Below are 24,676 nucleotides of genomic sequence, written 5' to 3'. Positions count from 1 at the left end.
CTACAATAATGTCTATGTGTTGTCTCACGATATTCTCACAACAATCCCATGAGGTAGGTACCATTACCCTTCCATATTTTGTGAGAAAACTGAGGCTTAGAGAGGTGAAATTATTTTCTTAAATGACTCAGTGGCTAGTGACAGGGCTGGGAATTGAATCCAAGGAGTCTACCACCAGAAACTTACTGCTATTGGTAAAGTTTTAAGTCAATCCTATAAGCTAAGACTAATCCATTTGTACTATTTCAATAACTAGATACACAATACACATCAATATTCAAAGTAAGTATCTTTGGTCCCTATCTGTCTGTCCCCCTAAAAAAGAAAATCTTATTTTCCCCCCAAGGGGTTTATTTAGGATTGGAGAATATTTGACATAACAAAACCTGAAAATCTTTGTCAGCAGAAGCTCTTCTAGTTGTGATAGTACGTGCTTTTGCATCATATATGCAACACCTGGGTCTGCCTCTCCACTATAGAGTGCCTCCTGTTACCAACTAACTAACTTTTCCTCGCACACAGCATTTCTCTCCCCTTCTCATTTCCTCTCTTTTCCCCCATCCAAAGAAAAACCCTATCCGATGACACTGCCTTCAGGTTTCAGGAGGTCCCAAGGAGCTGTAACTAACTAGCTTGGCAAGTTTTGGATTTATATCAACCAAATGTGATGGAGAACATAAATTAGGGACAGAATAAAAGCTACACTACTTATAAATGATGTTAAATGATTTGAAATTATGCAATGCTCAGGAAAATAAAGTGTAAGGTAAAGGTTATAAGGTTATAACGAAATGTAAAGATGAGGTTATAAGTTAATTTTTCCCCCTGATTTTTTGATAATAAATAAACTGTTGTTGTAAACTATTAAAGTTAATGGAAAAAAGTTTTGACTTAGTCTTCAAGAAACATTTTACTATGGGATACAGAAAACAGGACTAATTTATTTTGGGGAAAAAAATAAGTAGTGCCATTTAAAGGTTACACTTTGTCATTGAATGAGTTTTTAAAGAGAACTTCACTAAGCATCAGAAAACTCTGGATCTGTTTCCTGGCTCATCCATTGTTCATGTGTACATCTTGGGCAAATCTGAGGCACAGTTAATTCATCTTGATCTAAAAAAATTTTCTCAGAACTAACATTCTTTAGGGGAAAGGTATAGCTCAATTGGTAGAGTGCATGTTTAGCAAGCATGAGATCCTGGGTTCAATCCCCAGTACCTCCATTAAGTAAATAAATAAATAAATAAATGCACTTAATTACCTGCCCCTCAAAAAACAAAAAACAAACAAAAAAAACTAGAGAACTAACATTCTTTGATTTCATATTTCTAGCTCTTTAGTTACTAGTAATAGAGATTGCCCTTTCCTTTTCCCTACCAGGTATAACCTGAAATTCATAAATTTAATCTTTAACCTATGTATCCATACATCTAACATTTATTTGCAAGTTACCACATGCCTGACACTTAGCTGAAGCATCTCCTATGATTTCTCAGTTGTCTGAAGCTTGTTTTCTAGGTAGATTTCTCAGGGAGCAATATTCCATGAGTTCTTGCATATTCATAACTGCTTTGTTTTTCTGTAAGTTTTATACTTAGAAGCAAGTTTGTGTATGTGTAAAAATTACTGTTTCCGAAGAAAAAATTTCATATGATATCACTTATATGTAGAATCTAAAAAAATGACACAAATGAACTTATTTACAAAACAGAAATAGACTCACAGATACAGAAAATAAATTTATGGTTACTGGGGGAAAAGGGGAAGGTGGAGGGATAAAGTAGGAGTTCAAGATTTGCAGAAACTAACTACTATATATAAAATAGATAAACAAGGTCCTACTGTATAGCACAGGGAGCTATATTCAATATCTTGTAATAGCCTATAATAAAAAATATGAAAAGGAATATATACATTTTATGTATAACTGAATCACTGTGCTGTACACCAGAAACTAACACGTCATTATAAACTGACTATACTTCAATTTAAAAAATCATAGTTTTATGTTTATTTTCCTTGAATATTTTAAATGGGTTGCCTTATTGTCCTAGGCAGTGGATCAATATGATGAAACCATGATTTTAGTTTTTCTTTGTAAGTGACTTGAACTTTGTGCCTGAATGTCCAAAGTGGTATTTGTTGTTGTTGTTTTATTATCCAGTCTTACCAGAATATGTATTGGTGTTGACAATTCTAGGTTCATTTTCCAAGGTTAATGGTGAGCTCTTTCAATATGGATGTTCATTTTTTTTTTTAATTTTAAGAAAATCTTGCATTATGGACTTTTTTAATGTTTGGTCTACTGCTTTCATTCTCCCCCACCAACATAAATTACACTTAGCTTAGATCTTCTTTTCCTGTCTTCTGTTTTCCTCATTTTTCTCTTGAATCCTTTTTCTTTCTTTCTTTTTTCTTTTTCCTCCTTTGCTAGCTGTATTTCCTAAATTCTATTTCTGACAATGGTGGACTAGGTCATTTCAGAGTAACATGAAGGTATTTAAAGAATCCTCACTCAGGCAGTAAGGATTTATGGAGATTTGATCCAGAAAATAAGAGAATCCCAGGAACAGAACCTGGCTGGGATTGTCTTGCTTTTAGCCTTGAGATATTTGCCTATTTGAGAACAATGGCTGAAAAGATGAGAATTTAAGCGAAACGTTCAATTGTTTCAAAGGGCTAGGGTAAAACTGGAGTTCAGAGCAGGGCAACAGGGGATCTGTAAGTTTCATTTGGAACCAAAAAGGGACACACTTCATGAATAAGGAAGGGTAAACAGGAAACAGACCATCCGTTACAGCAGTTTAAGCTCAGTTCTGAATCATACCAGTCCCCAACTAATGTTTAGCCATCTAATTTCTGAGCTTCCTAATTCTAATATATGCTGTTCTTTTATACTTTCGTTTTTTAAAGTTCTTTAGATAATTCTGTTATATTACTTAGTTTTCACTTGCTTTTTGATTGTGTGTTTTCTGGAATGCATTAATTATCCATCTTTTCATTATCTAGTCCATTTTTAGAATAATAGTATACTTGGTGTTTGCTAATATTCTTTTTTGTTTTTCATGTATAAACATTTTGAGTGTACTGTGCTTTCAGAAAGTGGTCCCCTTGTAGGGGATTGAGAAGCACCATGGTACCTTTCCTATCTTCACTGCTTGAGAGCTCTCTCCTCTCTTATTATCACAAAGAAGATAGATAGTTAGATATACAGATAGATACACAGATAGACAGACAGAGAGATATGCACTATAGATGCAAACAGCCTCTCTGTGTAGTCACACCCACTTTCTGAGATCTGCTTTCTCTGGAGTCCTACTTCTCCCCACATTTTGATCCCTTTCTCTCCTTTGCCCTCAGAGTTCCTGCCCTGCTCAACCTGAATTCTTCTCACAGCAGCATTTTCCTTAGGAAAGGAGTTTTATTAGATATTCCTGAGTTCTTTGACCACTTAAGTCCTTGCAGTACCTTCTGATCTCTCCATAGTCCCTTAATGCATCGCTGTGCTGTTTTTCATTCCACTCACCCATAATTGGAACCTGGAACTTTCTCTTTGCTGTAATTCTCACAATATTCGCTTGCTGAGAATCCCATTCAAAGAAGGACACTCTCTTTTTGAGAATTTGTTAGAAGTTGCTATATTGCAGTGTTCACAGAACCATTAAAACTGTCTCTCTCTCTCCTCCACCAGCTCTGTGCAGCTGCTAAATCTAGGCGTGTCCTATATGGGTCCTGTGTCATTTGTGGTTTGGGTGAGGCAACACTCACTGGTGTTCTGAGGCTCATGGGGATTTTGGGTTGGTTTTCTGAAGGATGTTGTGAGTAGAAATTTTCTCTTGCTCTTCTAGTTATTTAGTATGTTTTTAGGAAGAATTGGAAAAATTCAAAAAACTATGCAACATGATCTTGCGTTGACCTAAAGTCAAGATGGGCTTATTTTTAAATCAAGGAAGCATAGTCACTGATTCTGCATCACTCCACTGTCTTGACTGGCTTCTAAAATGACAGTTACTTCCACTGTAGTTTCTGTTCAACTTAAGGAAAGGTTTATTAGCTTCTCTAAAGACATTCTTTTGAAGTATACTCAGCCTCTATCTCAGAGTTACCCACACTCTGATACTGCTTTCAACTTCCTCACCAACTCTCTTCAAATTATAGCTTCCTTCATTAGCTGGTCTCAGAGTATGTACATATACATTCTGAACAATTTCTTCAATCAATGAGATTCTTTTTCCTTTAAAATTAGACTTCATTTGAGAACTTGCTTGTTCTAAAATTGCTGTATTTTCCTCCCAGGCATGTTTCAAATTGTTCTTTATATTTCAGAAGCCTCAATCAGAATGCTTCCTTTAATGTTCAGAGGACTCAGTAAATTGAAAATGGTTTCCTCAAGTTAATATTGTATTAACTTTGCAGAACATTCCTTCCGAATGAAAACTGGCACATTCAAGTCTGCTGCCCTCACACTGCTGTGACATATTTTTCTCTGATGAACAGAGCAAAATTACTATACTTCCCTGTGATTTTGGAGATCCTCCTCTACTCTTCAGAACTTGTGAGCATGTCCCCTCCCTTTCTTTTCTCTACAGAAATGAAATTAAATGGGGGAGTGTTCTCTAGTCTCCAGGGATCTACTGCAAGGCTCTGCACTTGACCTTGTTTGGTTTAGTTCAATCAACATTCATCCTTCCATTAGTACCTCCTACGTGCTAAGTTTTGTGTTAAGTAGAAAAGATAAATAAGAAATCATCCTCCAAGGGGACACTGAAGTTAGTATGGGTTAGAATCCTCATCTACTGTTTACTAGCAGGTGACTTTAGTTAGCTATTCCATCTCACTGAGCCTCAATTTCCACATCTGAGTATAAGTGCTATGTGATACAACTGTTGTAAAAATGTAATATATATATATACATATATATATATGTTTTATTTTTATATGAGCACATACATTTGTATACATTATATAAATATATACACAAATGTATACATATGTATATAGTAGACATATATACATATATATATATATATATATATATATAAATTTTACAACAGCTGTTATCATGTAGGCATTTTATCTACAGGTATGCATGTAGTAGGCAGTACTCAATAAATGTTTGTTCCTTTTGGATAATGTTACAATCTACCTGTAACTTGAAAATGTTTCTTCTCCTTTTACCTCTCCAACACACAAAAATGGCTGCTACATATAGTCTACTGACTTTCTTAACTAAATGAATTAAAATGGATTATGTTTCAAAATACTCCTCCTATTTCAAATGTGTGACATTTGTAAAATGTATTGAGACAACCAGCAGGGTTCTTGATCTGAGGTCATAAACTCCTAAGGAGTTTGGGGAGTTTTTGCACCTTCTAAAAGTGTAGGCAAATTGGGTATGTTTGTGACTTAGGCATTTTTTGTAGGAAAGCAATTTGTTGCTATCACCAGGTTTTATACTTTAGAAAGTCAGACACCGTCTCTGTAATTTCCTTCCTTATAATGCTTAGCAAAGAGCCAGAAAGAGTTAAGAACTTAAAGTTTGTTTTTTTTTTTTAATGAAAGTAATAGTGACATTCTTTTCTCTAGTGGGTGGGGCAGGTATAAAAACAAAACTTGAAAAATAAAAAGGAAGAAATTGAAAGGAGGCAGGCCAAATATTGAGAGCAGTGAAAGACCAGAAAGCAGAGAAAATCAAACATCTCCCCCATACACACACACACACACACACACACACACACAGACGAAGAGGAGGAGGAGGAGGAGGAAAGAAACAGATTGGAAGAGAAAGAGAAAAGCAAAGGAGAAGAGAGAGAGAAAGGAAAAGTAAGTGGCCTGTTTGTTGGGCTGCAGTAGTTTCTTCCTTCCCTTTATTCCCCTCCCCAATAATGTGTTCAAGGCAAATGCTCGTTAGAGACCCAGTAGAAAAAGAAGTTTTACAGACCGAATGAAAGTGCATGAAATTCTAATTTTTGCTTAATTTGTTCATAATACCTTTAACAAGTCACTGTTTTACCACTCAAATTTTCTTTAGCTGCAACATCTAGATGGTTAGAGTTAGTAAACCAGAAACAGTCCCCTGTGTGAGCTATATTTCAAAACATCATTTGAAGGTGATCCAACTCGAAGTAAGAATGCATTTTCCTAGGGAAAGTGTTAAAATAGTCTCACAACAGTTCACATAAACATATTAAACATATACCAAGAAGGGAACAGGCCCTTCAGCTGGCTGGGAGCTGTATGAACTAGAGCACAGCCTCTCTACTCATCTCCTTTCTCACACTCCAGGGACCTTTGTATTCACCTGTGTTAATAAATTGGGGGATGTATCCGTACTTCAAAGATTAAAAACCAGCAACACCATAAATGGCCATTTGTATATGAGAAGCAAAACTAGTTAAATTTCCTGGTCCTCATTCCATCTGTCAACTCCTTCCTGCCCCACATGTGTGTGCTTCTTGCCCCTGGTATCTCTCTACATTTTATCCTGGGTACAAATTCCAGTGTCTCCTTTAGAACTGGAGTTCTGGTTCTTCTGAACTCTAGCAGTTTCCTTCTATTCTGTTTTTGTTTAGACCTTCAGTTTCCATCTAGATCTTCCAGGCTTCAACAATAAAGTGTTTTCTCCTGCTCACCAGCCTCCACTTTCCATCCTCAACCCGTACCTCTGCCATCTTCCTCCATCACTTACATCTTGACTAAAGTCTAATGTAAAGGGAATAGGCAATGCTATCTTGGTTGATAATGCTTTTATACATATGTTAAAATGTTGAAGTAGAGCAGGGAGAGAGACAAGATGCTACTGTTTCTTATGAGAAAGGAGGTCAGACCCCGCTTCTTAGGAAGTGGAAAGACAGATGCAGAGACAGATATTCAGAAGGGGAGGAAAATAAAGATGGCTTTGTGTGTCTGCTAGCCTGGATCCACTTCGTAAAAGAGAAGGTAAGTTCAACTCAAAATAGAAGACTTGACTCTAAATTGGTTCTAAAGGACAGACATATACATGTAACTCATTTTAAAGACAAAAGATGAAATAGAGGGTGGTGTCCAAGGACATGTCCAAAGACACGTAGTAGCTGCCGGAATTCTATCAGGGAAACCAGTCCCTGAGAACACTGTTAACAGATGACAGAGGGAGAGCAGAACTCTTCCCTTCTGTTTGGGCAGAACATCCTCCATATATAAACACAGCATGAATCAGAAGTTATTAGTACTGAGGGAAAAATAATGAGCCATACTATATAATCAATTTAAATAGAGTTTAAGCAACTGTAAGGCTAGGACGAAACAATGGACAATAACTTCCATTTCCATAATAATTTAATCATTACAGACTACTGTGTTGACAGGTATTTTGCACAAACAATGGTATAATAGATTGAGTCTGAGTTATTTGCAAGTAGACTATTAGTTAAGAGGACTTAGAATGAGAGCTCTGTTGACATGCAGCCACCCTCAATGGAGAGACACTCAAATTCCCAGACATAGTTGACTCTGTTTGGGGGATGCCATCCTAATCCATTGACTCATGAAGCTTTAACTACTGGAAAAAAATTAGAAATCACAATTCAACTCCTTTACTTCAGAAAATTTGCCCCTTGGATGAAAATCACTCATGTTCATCTTATAGTAGAAATCTTTATAGTGAATATCTTTATTTGCCGATTGATATTTGCTACTAGAGGACTAAAAATGCGGCAATAAATTGAAACATTTGTTGAAAAGATACTTTCTTTTGGAATTTTGGTCAATCCACTTATTATCATTATTATATTTGTTCATAAAAATAGCTACCATTTATTGAGTACTTGAATATTGTGGGCCCTTCACAAATATCCTCTCATTCAACCAACACAACAACTCTAAAAGATGGCATCGTTATCTCCCTTTTACAGTGGAGGACAACGAGGCTAAGAAAGCAGCAGGTAAACAACAGAGCAAGGATTAGAGCACATTTTATCTAATATCTTGTACTCTATCAGGCGGTATCACCATGGAAACATTTTATAAAAGATATCAGAAATATAGGGAAACATGAATACTTCCCATACTTTCTCTAGTATGTGATTTTTCAAGTATCCTTAAAAGATGTATGCAAGCACAGAGTCTATTGATGTTTACCCTAAGGCAAAGATGGTCATAAAGAGGGCTGGTATACGGAAAGTATTTCAAAATTCTACCTCTGATTAAATGTGAAAAATCCGAAGGCTTCAGTGACTGGCCAAATCACCACTGAACAGCATGGTGAAATGATTATGGGCTCATTTGTGATAAAAGATAACAGCAGATAAGACTCCTAGGTTGCACTGGTCTGTTTCTCTTTATTTCTCATGTGGAGCCTTGATGTTAATGCTGGAAGAGCTAACTCTAGGTAGGCAGAGGTCACTCAAAATTTTATCACCTATTGATTGTAGATACTTAAAAGGGAGCTTGGATTTCAAGGGGGTTGAGAAATAGCTCTCCTCTTGCTTTAGATTTTGTCACAGGCTGGGTTCCCCAGAGAACAGACTCTGAAGCAGAGATCACATGGATACAGCTATGGAGGAGTGCTTTTGCGATCAATGCCAGTGAAAGGGAAGAGAAAGAAGCAAGACTGGACAGGAGAAATTGAACTATGATGTAGTCTTAACAAAGGCCTTAGTCAACCTGATGGGGAATCTTGACAACGGAATGGCCCTAGAAAAATATCACAGGTTGAGGTTGGGAGGCTGGATTTTTACACCCCTGTGTTAATCAGTCATTGGATGTGGGTGCTCTGAAAGAAGGCGTGATCTTGAGTTGAGGCAGGTGTCTGCACCTGAGGCAATTCCCTAAGAGGGCCAGAAGCTGAGGGTTGCCTGTTGGCAACTCTCCCAAGAGTGAGAGGAAAAAAATCTTTCTGTCCTGAAGGGAGATCAGAGCAATTGCATCACAGGGTCCACCTCAGGTTTGTTGACTTTGATCACATGCACAGTATTGTTTTTACTATTTAAGATGTATGCAGTGAGTCATCATAAAATGCCCCAGAAATGCCCCAGTTTGGTGAAGATTAACCATGCCTATCAACTTCATTGGGCACTTAGGTATTTCCGTTAGACCTGATTCCCTCAGTAGAAGGACCAAATGGTGTCTGGCAAGCTAGAACTTGAAGAGTCAGGTTGGTTACAGTAATCAGTGAGAGGAGATGGCCAGATAACTGAAAGACAGAAGCCAGGTTAGGAAGGAGGGAAGATCAGGTTGTGCCCATCCATCTGTGTAAGAGGATGTTGATCCTTGTACAAGCAGATTTGGGACTAAACAAAGCTCTCTTGTGGGCTGGATTTAGCCAAAAGGCTGTAGCTTGCTAATATCGGATTTAAAGGAGTAGCATTAAAAACATGGGTCGAAGAATCTGGTTGGTTTCCTTTGTATTCAGCACCACAAGATTTCTATCTGTGTGATCTTGGGCAAGACCTGTCTCATAGGGTTGTTAGGAGTAGGTGATAGTTCAAGTTCAACATTGAGTACATTGTCTGGCATTTATCAGGTTGAGTAAGCAATTTTTGGAATAGTTATCGTCATATTTATTATCATACTGAGTTAACTCAATACTTTCTGTCAAGCCACTATTAGCCTAAATTTTGGAGGCAGGAGAATAAGAAACTATTTCAATTAAGTTGTTAAAATTTTAAAACAATAATCAAGGAAAAAGTTGTACAGGGACTCTGTACTATTCTAGCAACTTTCCTGTAAAGTCTAAAATTATGTCAAAGTAAAAATTGAAAAGAAAAAAAAGCTCTTTGACTTACGTTGCTCGGATTATTTGGGATAGAAGCAGGCATCTAGGAGGCTTGACTATTTTTATGCTGCTTGCTTTTATGTAATTACACCCTTTTAATTTATCCATTAACTTTTGTGAAAATGTCACTCCGTCATGTTATGGGAATAAGACAAAGAATTTGTGTCCATATTTGGATCAGAGAGAAGAGAGGAACATCACATCCATGGGGTACACATGAGATGCAAGCAGGGGAAATGAAAGTGAAAATTCCTCAAGAATGAGGTGAAAATGCAGGAAGGAAGAGCCAGAAAGGCATGTACTGCTGTATTTTTTTTTTCTCATTTCCTTCCTGAAGAACTTACTTTCCTGGGGAAAAATAAATGAATATTTATAAGCACTTACTATGTGCCAGACATAGCACTAGGTCTAATTTACTTAAAACAATCCTGTGGCAAAAAATATTATTGCCATTTTACAATAAGAAAAACTGTGTATCAGAGAAAATAATTAGGTTTCCCAAGACCATACAATAAGTGAGGGAGCTGGAGAGAGAGAGCTTAGGGTCAGAAACAATTAGGTTAAATGTCCATCAGCAAGTGAATGGACACACAAATTGTGGTATATCCTTATAACAGAACACTATTCAGCAACAAAAAGGAATGAACTATTGATATATGCAATATGGTTTCATTTCAAAGAAATTATGCTGAGTGAAAAAAAGAGCACACATTATATGTTTCCACTTATATAACTGTAGAAAATGCAAACTAATCCATAATGAGAAAATAGGATAATGGCTGCTTGGAGATGGGTTGGGGTGGGGAGTGGCAGGAGAAAACTTTTGTGGGCAACAGATATGTTCACTGTCTTAACTGTGGTGATGGTTTCACGGGTATATGTATCTGTCAAAACACTGTATTATATATACTTTATGTATGTATAGTTATTTCATGTCAATTATTCCTCACTAAGGCAGTTTTTTAAAAAAACTAGGTTGGAATCCTTGTTATACTACTTACAAGTGCTTAATCTTTGAGACTAGGTTTTTTTTTTAATCAGTTAATGAGGTTGATAACACCTACTTCAGAGAGTTGGTGTCAAGATTAAAATGAATCAAGGAGTTAAGTGTTTAGTAGAGTGCCTAATGGAACAGCAAGTAGCAGACATTAGGTAAGCAGTCCTAGACGCTGAGTTCGTCCTTCTTAGAGCTCTCTCTACTTTAGTTAGTAATGTTAATCAGTGTTATTTTTATTTATAGCTATAATTCAAACACATCAGTCTCACTCCAAAGCCCAAGATCTTTCTACTAAACCATGACAGATTTTATGATTTCCATCAAGGAACATCAGGCTCTGATGAGAGAGCCAGCCCAGAGTGTTCTGCATAAAAAGCTGTTCTGTGCTAGAGCCAAGTTTGTCCAAGTTGTAGTTATTGTACTCTTCAGCTCCAGAATTTGTCTTCAGTTCCTTTTTATAATTCTGTCCTTTTACTGATTTTCTAGTTTTGTGCATACATACTTTTTCTTCATTTCCTTTAGTTCTTTGTCCCTGTTTTCCATTAGTTTTTTGAGCACATTTGAGATAGTTATTTTAAAATCTCTGTCTAATAATTCCAGTATCCGGACTTCCTCAGAGATGGTTTCTACCAATTTATTTCATTCCTTGGAATGAGCCATATTTTCTTGTTTCTTTGTATGCCTTGTGATTTTTTTTTATGAAAACTGGACATTTCACTATGATAATATAGTAACTGGAAGTCAGATTCTCTCCCTTTCATGGTGCTTGCTATTTTTTGGTTGTTGAAGGCTGTAGCAGTCAGTTTATTCAATGTTGTTCCCAAACTATTACTGCAAAGACTGCATTCTTTGTCAATAAGGTCACTGAAGTCTCTGTTCCTTAGCTTACGTTCAGCTAGTGTTTTCATAGAAATTTCTTTGAATGTTAGGAAACCTCCAAGTCTTGGCAAATTGGCTTTTCCAGGGAAAAATTAGGGTCTTCTCAAGTGTTTTCTAAGCATGTGTCTTACCCTGGGCATGTACACGGTTTTCTAAATTCTCCCATATACATGCTTGCTTTGGAATGCCCTAATTCCCCAAAGAAACTCTCCCCAGTTTTTGCCTTAGAGAGTCTACCATATGTTTCAACCATAATCTTTGCCCCAGGTGTCTCAGAATTGTTGCCAATTCAGTTTGCCTTCTTACTGTGACCTCACATGATGGAGACAGACTGAGAGAGAGAGAGAACTCTGGTGTCTGTTTTGCTTATAAGGGCACTAACTCTACTGGATAAGGGTGTCTCCCTTATTACCTCACTTAACCTTAATCACCTCCTTACAGGTCCCACAGTCACACTGGGGATTAGGGCTTCAACATATGAATTTTGGGGGACACAATTCAGTGCATAGCACCCCCAGGCAGATCAGAACAGACTTTACAATAATATGTGAACAGGGTCACCTTGGTTCCCTCCAGAACCAGGGAAACAGTCACACAGTGGGAACACAGGCTGTTGTCCCTTTAAAACGCCTGCCTTTTTATGACTGCGGCAGCTTATGACCACTTCTGCTTTAAAACTGTTGCCACTTTAAGATTACCGACATTTTTAAGACTGTCTCCATATAGGGGTAGGGGTGGTGGAAAGACAAGTAAATCACTATAAAATTTTCCCACTGTTTTGAAGTGCCTTTTTCTTGAGTCGGTGCTCATGTGGTTGCTGTAAACTTTCGACTCTTTTCCAGAGTTCTCACAAAATCGCTTCTGACAGTTTCTGCTTGTTTTTTGATGTTTCTGTGGGAGAACAAGAGCAGAAGCTTCCTACTCTGCCATTTTGCATTCTTTATTCAAAAGACTGTAATTTTTGCATGCTCTTCATAAGTCTAACATTATTTCTCAGACCAAAGCTTTCAAAATGCTTACTTCATAATGCTTTTTACTTCATACTTTGATACATGAAAAGAACTATTTAGATCGCTCTTAAATGAAGTGATGAAATATATTTTAAATGAATTTTAAAGAATGGAAAAATTATTCATTCAAACTAACTTAATATGAGAATACAGTATAGGGATTCATGAAACTCAAGAGTAGTTGGGCCATTTGTGGGACGGGGGGCATAGGAAATCTGTGAGAAGCTAGAAAGTGACCGTCTCCCCTTTCTTCTCTTCTCTCTCTCTCTGAGTGCATCAAAGATTGAGGTTGTTACCTTTCTTGGATAGTCAGCTTCATTTCTCTCTCTCCCTGCAGAATGAGTTCCCCTTATCTTAGGTTTACATGTTTGGGTTATAAGCCTCTGTTTGGGTTATAGTTTGAGTGTTCAATAGAGATCAACTAAGACTTCTCTTCCAATTCCAGATTCTCAGAGGAGAGAATCTGATTGATTCAGATTCCTTCAAGGGTCAAACTCTATCCAGTCAAGAAGCGAGAAGGGTCCTCTCATATAAACAAGGTTATAGGGACCAAATCTCTAGAAGGGAATTGGAAGAAAAGGATGAGGAAGAGGATGCTTCTCAACGGATGATGGACAGAAACCCAACAAAGTCTCTATCCCAATCCATTTTCAGATTTAAAAACTTTTAAATACAAGTTAGAGAAAAGAAGAAAAAAATTGTGCCACGTTACACAGCTAAAGTTCATAAATCCATTCTTTATAATAACAAAGGTAACACACACATTTATAAATAATATACTGCTTAGAAATTTTAATGTATCACCTGCTCCATTTATAAAAAATGTTTTCTGTTTTGTTGTCACCAGGGAAAATAATTAAGGAATATTCTGATTATTATTCCAGGGAACTGAAGAAATACAGGGTAAGCTCAGGGAGCCCAACCTTCTAAGCTGAGACTATTTCTCTAGTTCCTCAGTGCACACGTGGCAGTCTCCACTGTCAAGCTAATATGCTGTGAGTCATGCTGAGGCCTCTTCCCTTGGGGTTAAAAGTATTTCCCAGATTTTCTTTTTTTCTTTATCTCTTTCTCTACTCCGTTCTCCACCTTTACCTCCTTCTTGTGTCATTCAATTCAGAAAATAACACTAGCCTTTCCAACTGCCTCAAAATCTTTATGAATTTTGTGAAGATGTAGCTGCAAGGAATAAAAACTGTTTGGAAAATGCTGTCTTAGGTTCCATAGAGTGAAGATACTTTATCCTTGCAGGTATTTTCAATATGAGATGAGAAGCTGCACTGAAAACCACACTATCTCCAGAAAAAGAAGCTCTGTCCCTTTTTTTCTAGGGTTCTTCCTCCTACTCAGTTTAATAAAGATGGCAGGCAGCAGGGGTCATTTACAACTATAAATAAATCTGATATTGAGTTAAGCCAGTAGTTTCAACTGATTTGGAGTCAAAGCTAAATAGCAGAAAGCAAAAAAGAAAATATAATAAAACCAGGAAGTTTGGATAATTCATCTACTACATTATCAGGACTTGAATCTTACACTAAAGCTCTGTCTTACTCATCCTCATATATTTATATCTGGAGTTAGCCATACCATCAAATTGTGCATTGTCAGTAATTGCATAATCTCTGCCTCTAATGTTCCATTATATAAATCCTGTGTGCTCTTTTCTGAAAGAGAAAGGCATATATTCTACCATTTATTTTCTTGCTTGTTTGGGTGCAATTTTCCTCTAGGATAAACTCTTAAGACTTAGACAAAATTATTGGTTAAATGTATGTTTATTACTAAATATGTTTAACTACCACTGTTATCATAAAGAAGGGCACATACCCAACCACAATTACAAATTAATTCATGAAAAGATAAAGGAGCCAGCCATAATTATGTATTCTTTTTAAAGTGCAATAAAATTTCAACAGGCTAATAAAATGAGATCTGACACACAATAACTTACCAGCCCGCCATATTCTTAAATCCTAACTGCTTACTACAAGTGATGCTAACATTTTACAAAGGTACACAGCACAATCAGTTATTAGTTATCACTTCTTGAAAGAAAAGTCTTCATGATGTATACACCTAAAATATTTAATGCTTAATTGCTTAAAAACAAAGTAGGAAAGACTTTATGAACCTAATGTAATTAAAAGAATGTTAGTGCTTTACAATTAAGACTGTCACATATAATCCCATTGACCACCTTTTGAGGCCAGTCAGAATAATTTTGCCCAATTTATGGATTAGGAAATTGAGATTTAGAGGGCTTTTAGGTGACTTGCTACTCAGCTAATCACTGATAAAACTGGGAGTACTATTCATGTCTCAAGGGTTCCATTGCTCTATTCACTGCATCTTCCTTCCAGGATTGTTGATGTTCAGATTTCAGTAAGATTCACAGTTAATCTCCCTATGATCATCTCAGGAAACCCCTACATAATACAGGTGTCAGGGATCAAAAAGAATGCCAGCATTGTATGTTACCCTTTAAGGGAAAAAGATGTATTGTATTTCATACAATTATTTATTCATTCCAACAACAAATAATGAGACACCTACAAATGTGTCAAGCACTGTGCTAGGCTCTATTATACCTATCTGTAGTAATTACCTTTGTTGCATAATAAATACCCAAACTTAGTGGCTTAAAACAACATTTATTTTTGTATGGTTTCTGTGGGCCTGGAATTTGGGAGCAGCTTAGCTTAGTGGTTTTGGCTCAGGATCTCTCTTCAGGTACAATAAAGATGTTGGTGAGGGATACAGTCATCTGAAGGCTTGACTAGGGCTGGAGGGTCTGCTTCCAAATTCACACACATGGCTGTTTTCAGGAGTTCTCAGTTCCTCACTTGCTGTTGGCTGGAAGCCTTAATAATTCATAATGTGGGCCTTTGTATAAGTTGCCTGAGTGTCCTGACATGACAACAACTACTTTTCCTAAGCAAGCAATGCCAGAGAGAGGAGAAGAAGAAAGCTGGCATATGTTTTATAATCTCCTCAAAGAAGTAACATTACATCATTTCTACATTCTATTCATGAGAACAAGTCACTGAGTACAGTCCAAACTCAAGGTGAGGGGAATTAAGCTTCACTCTTGAAGGAAGAAGTATCAAAGAACTTGTGAACATATTTTAAAACTACTATACCAGTAAATATAACTTAACTTACAGAATTTAATTATTACAAAACAATTCATTAATCTAATTGTAAAATTTGGGTATTTAAAAGAAAACTAAGTTTATTAGAGAGTGGTGTTTTGTTGTTGCATGTTTGTTTCCATTTTGTGTCTCTATTTTCATCCCACCCTCTCTATCAAAAAATTCTACATATGGTGCTAAATAAATAATGACTTTTCCTACCTTTTAAAGTCAGTTAGGAATTGCATTTAGTGCTTATAACAGAAAACCTAAACAACAAAATCTTAAATTGGAGGGATTTATTTTCCCCCATGTAGCAACAGATCCAGAAGTAGGCAGTCCAGAGGTGGTAAGCTGGCCCTCCAAAGCAATCATGAATCCAAGTACCCCTGGCTTCCTATGCTGTTAATAGCATGGAGCTTTTGTTACTGTGGTTGAAACATGGCTGCTCCACCTCCAGCATCATGTCACTGTTCTAGGTAAGACAAAGGATGGACACAGGTCCAATGGCTAACAGGACACTTCTTCCCTAAAGCTGTGAGCCTCCCCTAGCAATGAAAGTGGTGAAATCCACTTTCATTTTGTTGACAGGTTACATGGCTAACCATGGCTTATAGGAGTCTGAAGAAGTAAATATTTTTAACTGGACACATTGTCACCCTGAAAAAAAAAATCACAGTTCTGCTAGTAGGAAAGAAAGGATTTTGGTCTAAACAACTAGCAGTGTCTATCACCCTGCTCCAAGGAGCCTTGACATGCATTAGTCTGCTCCTAGGAGCTTTGACACACATCACTGAAACACCACACCAGACAGACAAACACACTGTCTAAGGTTTACTGTGTTTCAAATAGGAGAATCTGGTCGTTTTGAATCCCACATATAAAGTACACTTTTCAAAGTAACCAGAACTTTCTTTTTCCTAGTTGGTAGTGTTGAAGAATTGGCTGACATTTATATCACTTCTAGGAATTTGTTCAAGGTGACAGCTACACAGTTATGTAAAGGCACATGCATTAAGAAACTCATCACAAAGCTGTTTAAAACAGTAAACATTTGGAAAAAAACAGAAATGAATCAATAGAATACTGGTTAGATAAATAATGAGACATCCACTCAATGGATACTATGCAACTTTGAAAAATAATGCTATGCATGACATATTCTTCAGTGAGAAAAGAACTCTGTACATAACAAGATCCAGTTTATCATATATTGTATTTATATGTCTTTTTGTCCATTTTATTCTCAGAGATGTCTAGAAGAATATAACATGAACTTTTCAAAATGGTTACCTCTGGATTATGAGATTTGAAAATTTTTATATGTTTGAATACATATCATTTTCATAAAACTAAGAACCATTTTCAAAAATACCAGAAAGGGTGGGAGGAGGGGCTGATTTCGTCTGGTGGTGTTTGTATCAACACACCTTCTTGCCACTAATTTTCTTTCTTAGACATGCCAAGGCTGAACTTTTCCTTGGAAGCATTTCTTATCTTTGCTCACTGGAAATATGTTATTCTTTATATATTGTAAATTTCAGTAAAATTAAAGTGAGGTAAGAATACTGAGTTTTTGTTTTGTTTTGCCATTTGGAACACTTTGATCTCTGAATGGTCTGTTGTTTCACCGTAGCTGTGGAAGGGAAGTGGGTGAAGCTGGGCAATAATTATACACAAATTAGGGAAGAGAGAAAAGGTTGGAGGTAAGGATGCAGGAGAAAAGTCCCTAGGCATGAGCCAGAGAAAGAGCACTAACCTGGACATCAGATACTCGCACTTCTCTTCTAGCATGGGCTTATCAGTTTATCTTTCTGACTTCAGTTTTCTCATCTGAAAAATGAATAAAATCACTAATGTTTTGGATAAAAATCACTAAATGTTTTAAAAGTCTTTTGGAAGATTCTTTGGGATCTATTAATGGCATATCCTGGCAAGCTACGGTAAAGCTGAATCTAAACAAATTAAAGGGGAAAAATATCCAACCACAATACCTAACGTTATTATTTCTCCCAGGCATGATAAGTAACTTGCCACGTTAACAAAGCTAATAGGTGGAGGGACCAAGAGTCCAGCCCACAGACCGAGGCTCTAAAGAACTGCTGAGGAGGGCATTTAAAGAAAGCAGAGTAGCTTTCTCACCCTCAAGCTAGGCCTTGTAGATGATGGTTAATACCAATAAAGCCAAGAGCTTGCCCCCACCTCCTGACTGCTGTGAGGTTTCCTCAATCGCTCAGGGGCTCCTGGCTCTAACTCAAAACTAGTTTTCTGATACAAAGTCCCTTTGCCAACTAAAGGGGGTGGGAGGGTGGCGGTGAGTTTTTGCAAAGCTCCAAGGAAGCTCTTCGGGCCACTGCCTGTCAGCACTTAAGTAATGACATAAAGACCACGTGTGTCTACAGGAGGCTTTGTGGTATCACTAACTGGGTTTTCAGCCCTCCCTGGTTCACATATTTTGTTATCCAACACCGGTTTGCGTACCTCATCTTGAAGTATTTCCTTTCATTAAAGCCAGTGAAACACCGAGTCAAGAGTAGGGGTGGGGGGAAACAGGAGCAAGAAGCCAGGGTTAAGAGCAGGTTAGAGGCCAAAAGACTACTGCAGGGTAAGAACCTTCCCTCAGACAAAGGTCCCTCAGGTATCGCGGCCTCAGTCCCTGCTGTTACACTGCTTTAGTCCCTCTCAAGTTCCGGAAGCTAGCGCATGACCCTACAGCAGCACCAGGAAGGCAGAGGCCGTCAGTGAGGAGCCGCAAGCGGGTTGGGAGAAGCCGCAGGCGGGCTGTGACTCTCGCTCGGAGACAACCCGACTTCCCAGACCCCCTCGCACAAGGGCGGGGCGCGCGTTCGGCGGCCAATCCCCGCGCCCGCACGTCGCCGTAGCCCCGCCCCACTCTGCCCCTTCTCGCTCCGCCCTTCCCTGGGGCTGGTGCGGCGGCGGCGACGTCAGCGGAGGAGACCCCTGGGTGGCGGCTGCGCCGTCGGCGGGCCGCGGCCTGGACGCGCTGCGGGGAGGGGCGGAGCGAGCGGGCGGGAGCGCGCGCTGGGCCCGCCGCCGCCGCCGCCGCCGCCGCCGCCGCCGCCGCCGCGGAATAATCTGGGCGGCAGCGGGCGGCCCCGGCTCTCAACCACGAGCCACTTCTGCGGCTGCCGAGAAGAGCGAAGGTCGTCGGTCTCGTGTTGTCCCCCCTCTCCGCCCCCCAGGAGGGGCGAGAGGGAGCCGAGGCTGATGTCAGGTACGGCCGGCTGAGGCGCCCTCGGGCTGCGGGTCCATGGTCCCGGTTCCCCCTGCCCTCCCTTTCTCGAAGTGTGTGTTGGGGGAGCGTGGAGGGTAGAACCCAACCCCCGACGCTGCCAAACAGGTGTCTCGGCGTGGCCGCAGGGGCTGGGGACGTGCGGGCTCCTGAGGGAGGCACGGGGCACTTCCTGCTCCCAGCGCCTCTGCAGACTGCCATTGGGGCCGGCCATCCACCGGGCCGCTATTTTGTTGACATGTAGCCTCCTTTTGGTCGTGGGTCCTTCCCTATTGCCCTCTCGCGCTCCTCCCTTCCTCGCGCCGTGCCTACCGTCGGGTGGCGACAGTGAGGCGCGGGCTGCGCGCGGCTGGACCACTCACTGGTCCAGCGCTCAGGTGTGGGCACCTTCTGCAGGAGCTCCGGGTCGCCGCGCCGCCCCAGCGCCAGCGAGCCGGTGCCTTCTGCAAGTGCTTGGGGACTTCCTCGGGGCTCTCCTGGATCATCAGGTTTGTCTGTGGCTGATTGATTCTGTAAATTTCCCTGCCTCTGGCCGAATGAGCAAAGCAGGTGTGTTTGGACACTTGCTGCATGGAGGACCAGGAAAGGAGTTTTTCTTTCCTCCGCGTTCCTCCCCCACAAGGTGTGATGGGATTAGTAGGTGATGACAAATTGGTCTTACAGCTTTGAATTTGGATAAATTGTATACTCAAAAACTGAACGAAATTTATGGGTAGAGATTTATTCTTTCGTAGCTCTTATCCTCTCCCCTTATTATTTTTTCAAATGACAGTAAAGCATCACACGCTTTGGAAAAGTTGATTACATTTGTAACCTAGTTCTCCCAGTTCGTCGTAGTTACTGTGGTATATCCTTTAACGCTTTTAAGATTGGAACCTGTTATCCAAATTATGAATTTAAAAGTTATAAAGTTAGAACTTTAATGCATCAGAGTGAGTAGGCCAATGTATAAGGGACAGAATATTTCATTCTAAAAGTGGGGCATTAAACACAGATAGCTTTGCCTGGGTGTTAGGAAATCAATTGTGCATGATTTCAAGTTGTTTGATTCTGGTGTTGGTTTAGACAATGGAAATCTGAGTTTTTAGGAGGTGAAACGAACTTTTTGCAACTTTCCACCCTTACCAGATAAATGTCAAATGAGCCTTATGTATGTGATGCTTTGTGTTCTAAGCATTGTGTATAAAAAACTAGACTTATTTTCTGTCAGGCTTTGTATATATTGATGTACGATTTAATTGAATGTAAAGTTTCAAGTTACCAGTTAACCCTTTTTACCATATGTTAAGTAAAACAGTGATTTAGTAAGGAAAATATGACTTATTTAATATTCTTCACAGGAAAAGAGTATGGTTTTTTAGTACTGGTGGAGAACTATTGAATGTCTCTCTTAAATTTGCATGGAATTTGTGTTTTTCTGTATCTTTATACTTAGGAGTCAACATTTTAAAATATTTTGTGATTACTATCAGTTTAAAGATAGGCGTGGTTTTCCTTAAATATGCTTTTTGCGGGGTATAGATTATACTAGTCTGTATTTCTGAGTAAATTCAATATCCAGAAGTTATTAGAATTTTATTACCAACTTATTTAGGAGTATATATCAATTAGTGATTAGTCATGGAAATACAAAAGTGTGTTATTTAGCTATATGCTATGCACTATTTATTTATATATTGATTTGTGCTCCCTCAGATAAAAATTGCGTTATAAGGCTTATACACTTTATAAACCATAGTAATTTAAAGTAGAGTCTTTGTGTGGAGAAATCATTGATTGGAATTCTTATGACAGTGCAGCTGTAAACAAACATTAATTGGAAAATGCACAACTTGATGCTGAAATTTATTTCAGATTCACTTAAAATTTTAAGCTTCTCAATACAGCCATGTTACTTTTAGAAGATTTGTTGAGATTTGAGTAAAGAGGCTAATGTGCAAACTATAGCAAAGTGGAAAAAATCTGACAAAATCCTTTTACCCGAACTTCAGTGGGATTAAGTTCATTCTTTTAAGAGAAGGAAAAAAAATGGAAATTGTTCCGTAAAACAGAAGTTAGTGTTTTACCTTAAAATCTAAATGTGTATCTAATGTGTACTTAAATTTTCACTGTACAACTAACTCAGATGTCCTAAAGGAAAATAAGTGCCCATATCTATAATATGTGAAAATAAGACGTATCCTTTGAAGAAAAAAACATGAACAAGCGTGTATCTGTGAAATAGGAAAGCCCATAAGAAGGTGAAAGAAACCAAGAAAAAAAAAAACCCAGTAAATTATGTAGAACCTGTAGAATGAGCTGCCTTGCATATTGAAGGGACACATTGAGGGCAGGGAGAGGCCATACTAAGTTGGAGAGATTCTGAAACAGGAAACTTGATTAGTTCACAGTGAAAGCTATAAAAATATTTAAACTGGTGGAAGTTGAAATTATATACAACTTGGGGTGGTTATTTGCATTCTTGATCATTATATTAGTTTCCTAGGGCTGCTGTAACGAAGTACAACAAACAGTGATTTAAAACAACAGAAATTTATCATTTCACAGTTTTGGAGGTTAGAAGTTTGAAAGCAAATGTTGACAGGGCCATGCTGTGTGTTCTAGAGAAGAGTCCATCCCATGCCTCTTTGCTTCTTGTGTCACTGGTGTTCCTTGGCTTGCAGCTATATCACACCAATCTGTGCCTCTTTTGTCACATCTCATTCTCCCTATGTCTCTGTCTTAATATGTTCTCCCATTTTTAAAAGGACTACAGTCGTATTGAATTGGGATCCACCCTGCTGACCTAATGTTAACCTAATTGCATCTCCAAAGCCTTATTTCCAAATAAGGTTACATTCATAAGTATTGGGATTAGGACTTCAACCCCAGTCTTTTTGAGGGACACAGTTTAATTCATGACAGGCATATAATTTATCTTTTACAGTATTCAGTAAATTTTTAGCACCATATGGCATATCAAATCTGAGGGCGCAGTGGGAACAGAGTAGAGGACATCTGAATTCATTTACCTATCACAGTGCCTACTGTGTGCCAGGTTATAGAAATAAAGCAGTGAATAGGCGGACAGAAGTCTCTGTCCTCATGGGGCTTACATTCTAAAACATTGGTTCTCAAAATGTGATCCCTGGAACCTCAACATTATCTGGGAACTAGTCAGAAATGCAAATTTTCAGGCTCTGCTCCCCAGACCTCTTGATTCAGAAACTCTTATAACAAGCCTTCCAGGTGATTCTGATGGAGACTCAGGTTTCAGAACCACTGATCAAGATGGAGAAAGACAATAAACAAGATGAGTAAGTGAAACATGTACCATACTAGGTGTTAATAGGTGCTGTGGATAAGAATAAGGTGGCCAGGGAAGACCCAATTGGGAAGTAAAGGCCTGAAGGGAGTGAGCCATGTGAATATCCACGTGAGTTGTGTTCCCAACAGAGAACAGCAGGTCCAATGACCTCAAATGTTTGGGGAACAGCAAGGAGTCCAGAGTTAGTACACAGCAAGGGAAACAGTAATAGGTTCAGTTTATGAAATTGCTGTTTGTTCCTCTTTGATCCATAAAAACCAACTACAAGAAGGAGAGATGAGATGAGAAAGAAAGGAGTATGGAGGCAGGATGGCAGATTGAGGTTCATCTTTAGATTTTGGCTGTGTCTCTGAGTGAGGGAAGATACTGGAGGGTTTCTAGCAAATGAGTGATGTGATCTGGTTTAAGTTTTAAAAGGGTCACTGGTGAAATGGACTGGTAAAAATGGATTGAAAAGGGCAAGGATGAAGAAGGGGATAAGTTGATTTGGAGACTGTAGAAGTAGTTGGGAAAGAACGAGTGGGAGGTGGAGAGAGAGAAAGGTGGACCTTGGACTAGGGTAGTAGTGGTGGAAAGCTTAGAAGAGGTACAAGATTAAAAACACAGAGGATTGTAGTGAAAAGTAAGGTTTTTTCCTTCCTCTCTAGTTAACTTTAGTTACCCACTTGCCTATGTAAGGATAGACTAGTATCTAATCTGTATATATTTTATGTATTTATTTAGCATTGTCTGAAGACATTTTGAGTCTTAAGTAGGGGAAATGCTACTAGCATGTAGTGAGTAAGGCCAGGGATGCTGCTAAACATCTTATGATGAACAGGGTGGCCCCCACAACAGAGAATTATCCAGCTCAAGATGTCAGTTATGCCAGGGTTAAGAAACACTGACTTAATGGGATTTACAGAGATTGAGGCATGGATGGTGGAGGGAAAAGGGTGTTGTATAGAACAGAAAAGACAAGGGGTAGAGGAGCTCACTGCACTGAGATGTTTATTGAACTATAAATAGTACAGGATTGCTGAAGCATAAATTATAAGGGAGGGAGAGGGGCATACTGTACCTGTACAGTAATGTAATCCTTTGAGAGCAAAGTTATAAAACAGTAAGAAAACTAACACATTATTAATTTTATATTAAATATCACTCACTTTATGCTGATGTAAGTGTAGACAAGTTACCTATATATATTTTATGCATTCATGACATACCTAACTTTTAATTAATTTTTTCAATATTTCTAGCTTTCACAGTTCATCTGTGAGTTTTTTCAAATTGCCACAAATCTCCAAAATTTTTTTCCAATATATTTATTGAAAACTATCTGCATGTAAGTGAACCTGCACACTTCAAACCCATGTAGTTAGAGGATCAATTGTAGTTACCTTTGGTGAGGACCTGGGGTGGAGATGGTAATGAAAACGTACTCTTCTCTGTGTGTGTGTGTGTGTGTGTGTGTGTGTGTGTGTGTGTGTGTATTTAATCTTTGGTTTCAGTTTGCATTTGTTTTGTTTTCCTTCCATTTCCAATTTAAACAATAGCCACTATAGCTTATTAGCAGAAAGTCACAGTCTGCCAAATGTGCAAAGATATTCCTTATTAGTGCATATAAATCATTGTTTCTAACAGCTAAAGCGTATTCTGTGGTACCATGTATTTTTTTAAACTTGTTCTTCATCAAGAAACATTTATGGCTATGGCTGCCGTGAACATCTTTGGAGACTTCTGTGTTTGTGTCTATAAGAGAAATTTCTGATCATGAAATGATGGGTCAAAGCATACTTGAAAAAATTTAAAGATACTGCCAAATTGCCCTTCCAAAAGACAGTAAAAATGTATATTCTGAGAAAGAATGCATGAGTGCCAATTTTCTCTCGTATATCTATGTCAACTGGCTGTTACTAAACTTAACATTTTTTGCTGCTATGATAGGTTAAAAATAGTATCTCTTCATTTGATTTACATTTCTGTAATATGAGTGAAATTTGAGCATCCTTGATTGTTGTATTTTCTTTTTCTTTGAATCTCTTTTTATCTGTTTTTATATTAGGTTGATCTTTTGTCTTTTTCTTTATGATACTTTCTGGTATTTTAGGTGTACAGATTTTTTTTTTAACATTTTATATAGAAACATACCTTTGAACCAGCAATTTCACTGCCAGAAATTTATTTAGTGAATAACCCCATACAGCTTTTCTGTAGTTATAGCTTTCGAGTTTTGAAAAGCTCTAAATTCATGATATAAAAAAGTAAAAAGATGCTGTCTTCTAGTTTTGTTGTAATTTCATTTTTTAAGTATTGAAATCTTGGAAAAATTTGGATTTGAAAAAGAAAAGCAGGAATTCAGCTGA

General features: G+C 38.3%; 2 protein-coding genes across 4 annotated transcripts in view; one reads left to right on the top strand and one right to left on the bottom strand.

Annotated features, from left to right (window-relative positions):
• The window catches only part of ASNS (asparagine synthetase (glutamine-hydrolyzing)), a 120,508-nt gene extending 102,039 nt beyond the window's left edge, over positions 1-18,469 (bottom strand). Inside the window, exons 1-2 of the mRNA XM_031679631.2 lie at positions 18,250-18,469; positions 17,528-17,601 (exon numbers count right to left, since the gene is read on the bottom strand). The gene's annotated coding sequence lies outside the window, so the exon portion shown is untranslated. The remainder of the gene's footprint in view (positions 1-17,527; positions 17,602-18,249) is intronic.
• Positions 18,470-18,737: 268 nt separating this feature from the next.
• The window catches only part of C1GALT1 (core 1 synthase, glycoprotein-N-acetylgalactosamine 3-beta-galactosyltransferase 1), a 29,188-nt gene continuing 23,249 nt past the window's right edge, over positions 18,738-24,676 (top strand). For 2 of the 3 annotated variants that reach the window (XM_072964928.1, XM_015242024.3), the window contains exon 1: positions 18,738-19,003. In XM_072964928.1, the coding sequence (XP_072821029.1) occupies positions 18,997-19,003 (7 nt within the window). In that variant the 5' untranslated portion in view covers positions 18,738-18,996. Of the gene's footprint in view, positions 19,004-19,399; positions 19,510-24,676 lie in introns of those variants that run through there. The other variant, XM_015242027.3, reaches the window with a different exon arrangement.

Source organism: Vicugna pacos, chromosome 7, assembly GCF_048564905.1.
Source record: "Vicugna pacos chromosome 7, VicPac4, whole genome shotgun sequence".
NCBI classification, from domain to species: domain Eukaryota; kingdom Metazoa; phylum Chordata; class Mammalia; order Artiodactyla; family Camelidae; genus Vicugna; species Vicugna pacos.
The sequence above is the reverse complement of the archived record's forward strand: the minus strand, read 5'-3'. Positions and strand labels throughout refer to the sequence as shown.